Source organism: Electrophorus electricus, chromosome 6 (genome assembly GCF_013358815.1).
Source record: "Electrophorus electricus isolate fEleEle1 chromosome 6, fEleEle1.pri, whole genome shotgun sequence".
NCBI classification, from domain to species: Eukaryota; Metazoa; Chordata; class Actinopteri; order Gymnotiformes; family Gymnotidae; genus Electrophorus; species Electrophorus electricus.
The window spans coordinates 19,847,034-19,858,684 of record NC_049540.1 but is presented as its reverse complement, the minus strand read 5'-3'; the positions used below and the strand labels follow the sequence as shown (position 1 = coordinate 19,858,684).

Sequence of the window (11,651 nt, the reverse complement as noted above, 5' to 3'; positions counted from 1 at the left end):
AAATTTAACATAAAAATAGAACCAACCTTCTGTGCAGAATTGCTACATTAAATACTAAAATTAAAACTGTAGCGAACCAAGACTAAATGTTGTAGTTTATAAGAATGTGTTCTTGCAGTATCAAGGATACTTTACATCTCATACTCTGAAATAGTAACTAAGATTCCCAGTGCAGGTTATCAGAGACACTTAAGACTACAGAACAAGGTTATACAGTAGCCAACATGGTGACTGAATAGAACAGCAGTAAGACACTCCTATACCAACCCCCCAGCTGCACTACTTAAAATGTAAAGAAAGATTAAAAACAAAAACAAAGCCAGATTGTCTAGCTGTTTGTATAATGAGAGGCAATTTAACACTGCTATGGGTCAAAAGACACATACATACATGGGGAAATGTAGCTGAGACGCAATTTAACCTAGACATGCTAAAAAGTAAAGAAGTGCAGGGGGCGGGGCCAAGCGGCAAGGTGGCCTGCAGAGGCGGGGTCTCAGAATCCTGAGGGGGTCAGCACGTTCATGTCGCGGTGTTTGAGCTTGTGGGGCCGCGTCATCTGCTGCTTGACCTCCACGCTGGGGATCTCCATCTTGGGAGGGGCTTTGAACGTGGTGGGGTCCTCGGCCAGCCGGGTGGCCTGCGCCTTCATGACCTCCATGGGCGTGGGCTTCTGGGCACCTTTGTAAGCCTGCAGGGCAAAGCCCCCTGTGGGAGCCAGAGGCAGAAGGGGGTGAGCGAGGGCTCAGCCAGCTGGGCCGCTGCTGAACTCAAGGCTGTGGGGGGAGGGGAGGAATAATATCCCCAGTGCAAAACCATCAGCAAACATTCAGAAGCTCCAGGGGTTGGACCTGGACCTTGTCTTTGTAAACACCTCAAAAGGCCCAAAGAAAACAGAAGCTGGTTTGATGAGGTCAGTGAACACGGTTAAGGGCATGAGCTAAATAATGACACCATTATTTCTGGTAGGGACAGGCGTACATTTAAAACCTTTAGTCAAGTCACTGGGAAAATTGTTTTAAACATCAGCTTGATGTCATGTAGATAAAACAACAAGGACAGTCATGTTGAAGGTGTTTTATGTACATCTATATAAAAATTGCAAATTTCAGAACACTTAAATATCAGAATAGATGCCTTATTTTACTTTGACTGCTGAGAGAGCTGACTAGCTGCCATGTACTCAGAAATTAATCAGATAATTGATCAGATATTACACAGAACACTATGTATTTAAGAGAATAGCTGCATAACAGTGATGACTAATCAGGTATGATGCATGTGATAATATTGATATGGGTATATAGCAGAAATATAGACACTCAAGCACTCGTAAGCAAAAAAAGCATTTATAAAGCTCTTTAAAAGCACTTTTCAATAAAATAACTCTCTGGTGCTTTCTAAACCAAATATAGTGTGTGCTGGATGTACCTGCAGCTCCTGGGTCTGCACTGGGCTCAGTGAGGGACTTGTGGATGTGAGACCTGGGCCCAAAAGTGCTCCAGCGCTCCATAGCACCCTCGCCCACTCCCAAATCCAAACTGGAGCTGGAGGTGAGCTCCGAGCCTGTGATGGAGGCCATAGAACCCTGACTGCTAAACCAGCTTCTGAAACAAACACACACACACACACACGCGCGCGCCGCACGGCTAAACACCTAGGCCCAGTGTTCTGCACATGCCAATGCATTATGCATATGCAGAAACAGTCGACATCGATTCGTCGAATATTCTCATTTTTTGTACGTGCAGACAAAATGTCAGGTCACCACTGAAGTGCAGGCTCCAGCTTTTCATTTCGCGACTACACATTTATAGGAGTGGTACTGCTGAAGCCCAAAACTTGGGGATGAGGTGAGCCAAATGAACAAACTGGGGAGATGAACATGAACTGAGTGGAACATCTGGTTGTAATTACTTTGTCTTCTCAGGAAAAAAAAAAAAAAAAAAAGTGTTGCAATCACTATCAAGAGAATGTCAACGGAGAGAGAGAACATTTTCACCAGAGAATTACTAACAGCAAAAACAAACAAAAATCAAAGTAATAAAGTCCTTCTGCCAACTCTCATTAGAGGGTCCTTCCTTAACGAACAGGCTGACAGGAGCAGGAATGTGCAGGAGGCCCAGCACTCCTGGCCCTACAAAACCCCACTCCACTCACTGCCATCTGGTTCCATCAAGCACACAGTGCTGAGAACTGCGCACATTTCCCCGGCCACTCGGTCATTTGCATTGTCAACGTTCTAGTGTGACAAATATGTAGTTTCCAATTACTGCATCTGTAGCAGTTTTATCACGTATGGAGTTCTGAACACCCATGTTAGGAATTAAGTCAAAATATTGCATTTAATATAAATTGTTAGCATTGCCTCATTTATTGCAAGGAGAACTCTTGGTGCCAAATATTTTAATGTTGCTATACTGGTCAGTCACGATGAGCTCTGCCCCAAAAAATATTTTAAAAAAGTGTTTATATTATAAAGTGTCTAACATTGTAAAAAATGTTGGTACTTTGCAGATTAATATCTGAATGATTCTTTTGTAATGTGGCAGAATGGTGGAGGGCGTGTTCCGCCTGCATGGACGGAGCTCAGAGCTTGTTTTTAGGAGAAGCACCAGCATATATATATATATATATATATAAATAAATATGAGAGAGAGAGAGAGAGAGAGAGAGAGAGAGAGAGAGAGAGAGAGAGAGAGAATTGTAGAAAAATTGTAGCGCCAGAGGATGCTAATTACTAGTATTTAAATGAGAGAGAGAGAGACTGTCAAACCAGCTGGACCAGGCTGTAGAAACTTAAGATTGTTTTATGTCTAAATAAAACTGCACTCACACCGACACACTTGCGTGTTCTTAGTAAATCTGTCCCCCAACACCCTCACAGCATAAAGGGGAAGCATGCAGCTGTACCTGCGCCTCTGTTTGGGGGATGACTGAGGCGTTCCGGATGGGGTTGACTGAGTAGAAGAGGACTGCTTCTCCTCCTTGATGTCGACACTTTGGATGTGCAATTTCTGCAAGACAGGAGGCAGCGATTTCTAAAATCCAGTCTTGACAGGTCGCTTTTTACAGCCCACAAAAACAACACGGTACAAATGCCGGGATTCTGCACTGCTTGATATCTAGGCCTGGGCCTTACTGTGCGTGGCCTACGCTGGCCACGGGCTGAAGCGCACCTGCATCGCCTCGGCCATTCGGTGGTAGCGAGTTTCCTCCGCAGCCAGGCCTTTGTGCGGCGTGTAGCCCGCGTCTGTGAGCCCCGCCCTCTTCTCAAAGCTCTGCATGTTCTCCTGCGTTTTCTCTGGCAGCACACAGGCAACAGCACCCAGTGAGTGTCTGCTTGCCCTCATCAGCTAGCAACTGTGCTACCACCGAGAGCGAATGCAGTCGCTGTTCTGGCAGCAACCTGGCTCGAATTTAGGCAATCGAGCTAATGATCGCTGTGTACGGCTGTTTGCTGTCTGATGACGTCAGACAGAGGGAAGTGCGAAAGGCTACGTGCTGCTCGATGTTCTTACTGATGATGAGGGAGTTCTTCAGGACCGAGGACGCTTTGGCCTTCACCACAGGAACCGGTGGCTGGGAGGGTTCGTGGGCCGTGGTGCTCTTTACTGCAGTCTCCAATTCCTCCTCCTGAAAGCGCACGAAAGAAAATCACCTCTTTATGTAGCACGAGCAAATGTCATCTTTGTGCAACCTGAACATTTGGATTTCTGCGCTGGATTTAGGTTTCAGAGCGAAAATGTCATCAGAACATCACAGTCAAAAAAAGCTGACGCCTATAACAGACAGAACGCTGCCCTGCTCGGCTAACTTGGGATCATATGGACGGCTTACTTAGGGAATCCGAATAACATCAATCTCTTATGGTCACAACTCGCACGGCGTTGTTATTGGCAAGACTGTTAGCTGGCCATGAGCCGTTGAGCCCAGTGAAAAACAGTTGGTTCAAGGTCGCCCTTTCATCCACACTGAAACGGCAGCGAATAAAGCACCTCAGCCAGTCTGGAGAACTTCCTCTCGGGAATGACGGGCCTCCTCCACAGGTTGGTGATGTTGATGTCGGTTGGGGGAGGGGAAATGGGCCGCTCCAGGTTGTCATCGTAGCTGATAGCGCGGCGGGTCATCCCGACAGGGAGGGACATGCCGCCCAGCAGACCCTCGTTCATTCCAGAGCCCGCCTCCAGGGCTGCGGGAACAACAGCACACGTTTACATCCGCACGGACTTTAAGGGCGACTGGGTTTGAGGCATTTCGGTGTTCAGCGGCATTTGCTGTCGTCTGTTGCATTTCTTCGTGTAGTTCCCTGTGGAGCCAGAAGGCAGTGGCCCAGGAACTCTGACTCTGTCTTTTGCATAATCTAATCAGACCAAAAGGTGCCAAAGCTTAGCTTTCCCACCCCCAACTTCTCCCTCAGACAAAGAGGAGCCAAAAAGTGGCAGCTGTTCTATTCAGTCACCTTCTGGGGAAATATCTGTATCTCTATGTCCAACTGCATCTCTGTAAACCCAAACTGAGTCACACTGTCAGGTGTTGCGTGTAAGATAATTCCTCGCATGTCACCTGCAGCTAATCGGGCTTTGATGTAGACGATAGCCAAACTGATTTTCTAGAGTGTGCGACTTTGGCTTCACACGTCTCTGCATAAATTTACCATAAATCTAAGGCCAGGGGCCATTTTAGTCTATGGCCATCCAAGCATTCATAAATAATGGCACAAACCTGGAAACAAAATCAATGATATAAAACAGTCAAACTAGATAGAGTGTTTGCAGCAAGAGCTAGAATAAATAAAATCAATAACAATAATAAGCACATAACCTGGTTAACCTAGCACAAAATGTACAATGAGACTGCGAGCAGCTGGTCCCCTTGCCTGGAATGTCTCCACGTCTGGACACCATGGCCACTACAGACAGAGTCCGTCTTGGGTGAAAATGGGCAAAATGTTAAGAAGATCCAACCGAATGGCAGCCTGGGTCTGACCTGTCCAAGAACAAGAGAACAAAGGAATAAACTTGCTATTGTAACAAAAGCACCAGGCCCGATACTTTATTTGATTTTAAAGTTAAATGTGAGGCTAAGTGATCACCAAACCTTCTTAAAAGGATGGAAGGTTTGGACCAATTTATTATTTAAGTGTTCCATATCCACACATTAGCAAGATCAAAAGCATTTTCCATGAACTAAAACTGAAAGTTACGTACAAGGACATAAAATGTTAAGTTGCTTTCTCGTGAATCACAACAGCCACTTAGATGCACACGCTAATGTTTAAAGGTTGGGTTAGGTTACATTAACGAGAGCTGAACAAGATGCTGCAAGAGACATTCACTGGAATTTACTGGCAAATACTAATGAATATTTCTGGACTTTTTCCCATATGTGCATAAGCTGTGATTAGCTGTTGTAATACAATTACTGGAAACACATCCGATGACCCATAAATTAAACTTCTACATCTTTTTTCAATTTGCTTTCATCATCATCTTTCATATTGTGTACAAAAAAAAAAAAAAAAAAAAAAAAGTGGTCATGAACACTGTTCAACCAGCCAAACCACTCAACCACTATTAAAAACCTGCTCAGACAGCAACATGATGCACAGTATAGGTGAAAGGTGCTGTTGTATCCTTTAGGTCCCCTAGTTTTCTAGGTTCCTGCAGCTTAATAAGACCTTCCAATGCAATGGTCAGTGTGGACTTGCCAGTGCAGGGTGTTGGAGGCTTCTTGAGGTGCTGATGCTATAGCACAGGATCCTGCTGACTCACACAGAGTGAAGGGTGCATACTCAGCATGGCGGGACACCGAAAACAGAGCAGGCAGTGAAAGGAAGAGGACTGGAAAAGAACCAAGAGAGTCATTAATATATCTGCACGAAGTTACAGCTTTGGGAAGCACGGTAACCTTAAAAGACTGAACCAGCGGTTAAATATCTAAAGTTCCATCGGTGGGTAAAATAGCCAAATCTCCAGTTCTCCTAAAACGCCTTGAGTGCCAGATATAACAGGGCCTTTTTGAAACTTTTTACCCTTTTTGTACCATGAAAATAACGACTCATTTGTCGCAAAAGACAAGATGATAAAATGTGTTAAAAGAACAGGGTGAATAGTGGGTTCTCTAAGAAATCACAAAAATACTGTACCAAGGTGAAGTAACGGTCACTTAAACGTTAAGGCTGGAATACAATGAAAAAACAACGCAAGAAAAGGCTTATATAAAATGATCATTTCAGTAAACTCCTAACTACAGTGGGTAAGTACACAGCCAGTTAACCTAACATACCTCAATAATTAATTAGCCTAAGATAGCTAATATACATCGGAAACGGACGATGCTCGTGTTAATACACAAACACTTGTGAACGCATCAACAACATCCATTTACTCGTCGGTTATAGTGTATCGTTTGTCTTCGGTACAGGGTTGTCATTATGTCGTTTCCATTTGCACCCATCTAGCTAGTTAGCATAGCTAGACACAAACGTAATTTCGCCTGAACAAGTCTAGACGGTTAACCAACAACTGCACTGTGAGCATAACAAAACAACCACTCAAATAACCCCATCGAATTAAACTAACGTTACCTATCGTAGAGCATCCGTAGCTAGCTACCTTGCTTTGGTAACTAGATTAACAGCCCGCACAGTAGTAAGAAAACAGCTGAAATCGAGCGATTAAATTACTCGTTGAACATCTTCGACCCGTATCACCTTTCGCTTCTGCCATAACTTCCCCATTAACTACGCGTGATTGAAAAGCCTGTTAAGGCCGGTTCTCAACTCTCATGAAATCCCGCGATAGTTAATTGAGCTAATCACGCGTTCCAAATCCAGCTGTAGTACCTGAACTTGCCATAGGAGGCAGTAAGGGACTAGTGCATGCGGACTGGAACGTTAATGACCCCTCCCCCCACTCCCTCACGCCCACCCGCGTCCCCCACACTGCAGGCAGCCACCCTGCCACATCGGTCTGTCACGACATGAAGGAATCACGACTGTATATTTTCTCTTTTGTGTTTACGCCCCTGTAATCATGTGACCTGTAAACAATTACATATCGATATCTGGTAGCATTACGGGTATATGGTGATATTCAGTTGACAGTATGGATATAGCAAAGGCATAGGGTTACTTCACTCGGCACTTTGTCACCCATAACTGAATGTTATCGTAACTCATCATCTAATATGCCTAACAGTTATTATGATATATAAATGAAGGTGATTAAGTGTTTATAGTCAGATATATGCCTATAAAAAAACTTTGGTATTTAAGCTTTAAATGCATAGAGGAAAGACAAAAACGCAATAACATAAAACACAGATATTTTATTCATTTAAAAAAGTGGAAAAAAATCTGAGGAACACAATGTCAATGACTTTACAAATAACATGTTATATTTCCCAATATAATATCAATTTTCACCCAGATCACTGTCATCAATAATAATAATTTAAAGAAATTAAATAGAAAATTATTTACAAAGTCATGCAATTACTTTCCTCCAACGTCCATAATTAAAGAGTTAAATTACCTGCAAATACTGAAATATCAAATTAATGCTGGAAAGGTCTCCGGGCCAGTGAGGGTCATATGAGGATTACAGCGCAGACTTAAATTGGATTTTTTTAGGTCACATATATGCGTCTCAGTGTGAAAAAGGTTTTGAAAATGCTCAAATGGTTCATTTTAAAGTAACATGATTTATAGTCATTACTTTTCCTCTCCCATATAGACAAACAACGCTCCCAAAATCTGGAGCTCATGCTTACAAGATGGCACACAGCTCCTTTTATCTGATCTATTTACATGAGTTCATGCCTGAATAGAATGACTTTCATTAACATTATTACAGCCAATTTTCAGCTGGAGGCAGCGGATGGCGTTGACCTGCTTAGTGAGGCTTAGTGCTGTCAAATTGAATCTGAACCACTTCCTTTGGTACGTCGTGATTTCAGCAGTTGGCTCTTCTTTAAAATGGATATAAAGGATCTCTTAGGGAAATCATATAATCAGTAAATATACACCTGGAGGCAGTCTCTCCGATATGTGCAGTCGCTCGAGACATACGACATTGAACAAAATGAAAAGGGTAAGTACAACATACTATATTAATCCTTTAGAACCTTTTAACTTTACTTTTTGTTTCATTTTAGTAAGATTCTTCATTCTAATGGTTCACAAACGGGAGCCGTTTTCTAATAAATATTTTGTGATTTTTTTGGAAGCATGGAATTTAACGTTTTGCTTTGCCATAGATGCCGCATATGCAAACCTGTAAAAATAGGACATAAAAATGCAAATAAATCTAGTAATAAACACACAGTGATACTCATCTGTTAGTTTGTGCATTGTCCTGACCTTGGACATCTTCTAAAGAGCAATCTATATTAGTACTGCAGTTTTGATGATGAAATTCTGTTTTTTTTCACCAAACAATGTTACAGGCATCCAACAATCAATACAATTATTGATCACAATTGGACATGACTGACACTGATCAGTTTAATCTTTGACATTCACTGTAACTCTACACTATGGTGTGACATTAATACGTCACCATCTATAGGGTCACTTTTGCTTAGTTTACATCTAAAAATGTATATGCATATAAACCTGGACTGTGAAGTCATAATTCCTTTATTTGACGTTTCTCCCTGTACTGATGAATGCTTTTGACGTCAGGCGGTCGTGCGCTTCGGCAGAGAGGGATCACTTCTCGGCGATGGCGGGCAGCATGCAGGCACGGATCCGCGCCTCTCTCCACGCGCTCCGACACTCGGCGATCCAGTGCGACACCATGGTCTGTTTATCCATGCAGCGGCCGCTCCTCCCCCTCCACCCAGCGGGGGCGCCATCGAGCTTGCCGCCGCGGACAGCGGCGGGGCCGTCCTCCAGCTTCTTCCGGCTAAGGGGCGAGCGCTGCAGCACGATGGCTGGAGGCAGCCCGGGCTCAGCCAGGCGGAGCTCGGGGCAGCTGCCCTTGCGTTGGGCATCGGGGGCAGAGCCCAGGCGGGGAAAGCTGTCGCTGCGCGCCCTGCGCGGGGGCGGGATGCTCCCCCTCCTGGCGGCGGGGGCCCTGTGGCCATAGAGGTACTCAAGCGGGTCGGCGGAGCCGGGGCCCTCCGCCCCGCCCTGCTCCGGGCCCTGGGCTGGTGATGACTCGCGGGAGGCGGGGCCGGCCGGCTCCTCCTCCTCGCCGCCGGGTGGCTGGGCGACGGGGTTGCCGGCGGAGGCGGCGGCGGGGGGCGGAGGGAGCCGCAGGGGCTGGCGCAGGCGGGGTGGGCGCAGGCAGGGCTTGGGCGAGTCCAGCGTACCGATGGACAGGATGTCGCAGTCGGGCTCGCGCAGGGGAAAGGTGGGCCGTGCCAGCTGGCAGATGGAGTGGAAGTAGTCCTGCGTGCTGGTGTGCTGGCTGTTGGTCTGGTTCAGATCCTGCACCAGCTCCTCATAGCCCTCCCGGATGGTGGGCAGGCCTCGCTTCGCCAGCAGTCGGGACCGGGGCCGCATCACTGCAAAACAAGCACGCTATAATATGAACACATACATACACTGTTTTACTTACAAGTGTAAATGTAAAGGTACATAGCTGATTATATAAGTGAGTACACAAATATACATGTCCTCCCTAAAGCATTTATGGACAACCTATTTTTGTCAAATTAGCAAACTAAAAGACATTGCTTTGTGAATTGTTGCTGAACAGTTCCTTTTAAATGGACCTTCTGCACTGTAACTGCAAATAATCGATGCATATAATGTGAGTCGCTGGTTACAGGAAAACGTGCAAACCCAGTCTCCATGGTAACTCCTCTTCCCATCAGATCTTGGGATGTGCTCAGATTTCATTGCAACTGGAGAATGTTCACGCACACACAGCACACTCACATACACACATGAACAAAAACACACACGCACTTTCACATATACACACTCGCAGTCTGCCAGCCCCCACCCCATCATTAGCGCGCCCCACCATTTGGTGAAAGAACAATGTAAACAACCCAGCACTCCCTCCCTCCTCTCCTCCCCCCTCTCTATTTCTCCTTTCCTCTCACTGTCTCTTTTATTCCATTTTCTCCTAATGTTTACCACCTAAGTGTTGTTTCACCACACAGACCAACAGAGCCCAGAGCAGCACACAGGTCCTCTCTCCCCGTGCGAGCCTCCTTTACATAATCTCTCCAAGGTGCACGCCTGCTCAGCCGCTACTGGCGGAACGTCAGAGAATCCCTTTAACTGCTCCTGTTCCTCACTACCCTACTGCCCCTTGTGCGCGCGATCCCCGAATCGAATTCGGCCTCTGGTTCATATCTCTGGTCACAGAATAAACAGGCCAACAAACCAACAAACAAACAAACAAACAATCTTCTCAGCCTACAGTGGACGCAGCAGATTGGATGTAATCAGTGTTCTCTTTCGAACCTCGGGGCCGTGCGGTTCTCCGGCCATGCCGGAGAGCGAGAGCCGAACGCGGAGACGTGGAGGAGAAGGTGTGGTGCGTGTCGAGGCGCTTCCCACCTGTGCCGGGTCTCTGGGTGCCTCTCCGAGCGACTCCTCCGCCTCCTCCTCTCCCAGTGCCCACCGCTGCTGCCACTGCTCCCTGCCACAGCGCAACGCTCGACTGAAGCTCCACAACGCAGAAGAGCTGCTCCCCTTTCTTCTCCTCCTCCCCTCCCTCTCTATGTCTAGCTCTCTCTCTCTCTCTCTCTCTCTCTCTCTCTCTCTCTCTCTCTCTCTCCCCCCCTCTCGTGCACCCTCCCTCTCTCTTGCTCAGCCTCCCGCTCCCTCCTGGCCGGGACTAAAAATAGCACCACCGGTTCGCGCCCGTCCCCATAGCTTTGCACAATCACTGGCAGAAAGACTCGGCTGATGTGGGGAGACGAGGCCATCCACGGAGGGAGGGAAGGAGGGATGGAAGGAGGAGAGACACCAGCGGGATGATTAAGAGGAGGCAGAGGACACAGAGTGAACAAAAGCTTAGTCAGCTGATCGAGACAGGACAGTTATCCTTCTCTATGTGGCCTGTGCTAACATACATACATGCATACGCATGCCATTTTTTTTGTTTGGAAAGAGCCGGTCAGCGGTTACTATTCAGTGGCTACCGTTAGTTTCCACAGCTGTGGAGAGACACTACAGCTGTAGAGAGACACTACATACCACTTGCACATTAAATATTTGTTTCCAGACTAAGTGGGGCATAAGCATTTTGCACTATTTGGAACAAGACTTTGCATGCCAGAGCCTACTTCTCAAACAACCCTAATATACTTTCAAACTACGATCTGAGGAGACCATCAACTGAAATAAACGAGCTCCTTTCATAACCTAACATAATAACATACGTTTTCATAGCATGGCTCTTATGCGCAGCTGTGTTATAGCTGCTCATGCAGAACGGTTACCTATAGGCAGGGGAATTAGTCATTTTAAAGAAAAACATTCGCCTTAAGTTCAGGTGGATAAACGAAGCTCTTATTATGGGTAATGAGAGATCGTAGTTTTATTCATAGATGTCACCGTGTGGCTGTTAATCCCTGTGTGACCTTTTGTTGAGTTCATGTTGCTAAGGCTTGTTGTGATGGGGGGCGGAGGGGGCTGTAAACTTGGGGAAGGCCTGCATAACAAACGATGCTACAGCTAAGCT

The 11,651-nt window shown here is 46.0% G+C and overlaps 2 protein-coding genes across 3 annotated transcripts; both read right to left on the bottom strand.

The window, feature by feature from the left end:
- kiaa1191 (KIAA1191 ortholog) lies at positions 1-4,985 on the bottom strand. 2 transcript variants are annotated; one of them, XM_027000165.2, is made up of 7 exons: positions 4,877-4,985; positions 3,996-4,189; positions 3,519-3,633; positions 3,177-3,301; positions 2,911-3,014; positions 1,429-1,604; positions 1-705 (listed from the first exon to the last, which is right to left on the bottom strand). In XM_027000165.2, the coding sequence occupies exons 1-7, from the start codon at positions 4,902-4,904 to the stop codon at positions 494-496; spliced, it is 954 nt and encodes a 317-aa protein (XP_026855966.1). In that variant the 5' UTR covers positions 4,905-4,985; the 3' UTR covers positions 1-493. The 2 variants fall into 2 exon arrangements, with proteins under 2 accessions (XP_026855966.1, XP_026855967.1); XM_027000166.2 differs by having other exon boundaries at positions 1,429-1,601.
- A 2,324-nt stretch (positions 4,986-7,309) lies between these two features.
- On the bottom strand, positions 7,310-10,690 carry si:dkeyp-72g9.4 (predicted GPI-anchored protein 58). The gene is made up of 2 exons (XM_035526746.1): positions 10,523-10,690; positions 7,310-9,513 (listed from the first exon to the last, which is right to left on the bottom strand). Exon 2 carries the CDS (start codon positions 9,509-9,511, stop codon positions 8,714-8,716), a length of 798 nt encoding a protein of 265 aa, XP_035382639.1. The 5' UTR covers positions 9,512-9,513; positions 10,523-10,690; the 3' UTR covers positions 7,310-8,713.
- Positions 10,691-11,651: the final 961 nt, after the last annotated feature.

Excerpts from the sequence above, each read along its gene's own strand:
- kiaa1191 (XM_027000165.2), bottom strand. The coding sequence starts at position 4,904 with ATGGTGTCCAGACGTGGAGACATTCCAG. Across the intron at positions 3,634-3,995 it reads AGTTCTCCAGACTGGCTGAG|GAGGAGGAATTGGAGACTGC; the intron begins GTGCTTTATTCG and ends GTGCGCTTTCAG. Across the intron at positions 1,605-2,910 it reads TCCCCCAAACAGAGGCGCAG|AAGCTGGTTTAGCAGTCAGG; the intron begins GTACAGCTGCAT and ends TGTTTGTTTCAG.
- si:dkeyp-72g9.4 (XM_035526746.1), bottom strand. The coding sequence starts at position 9,511 with ATGCGGCCCCGGTCCCGACTGCTGGCGAAGCGAGGCCTGCCCACCATC.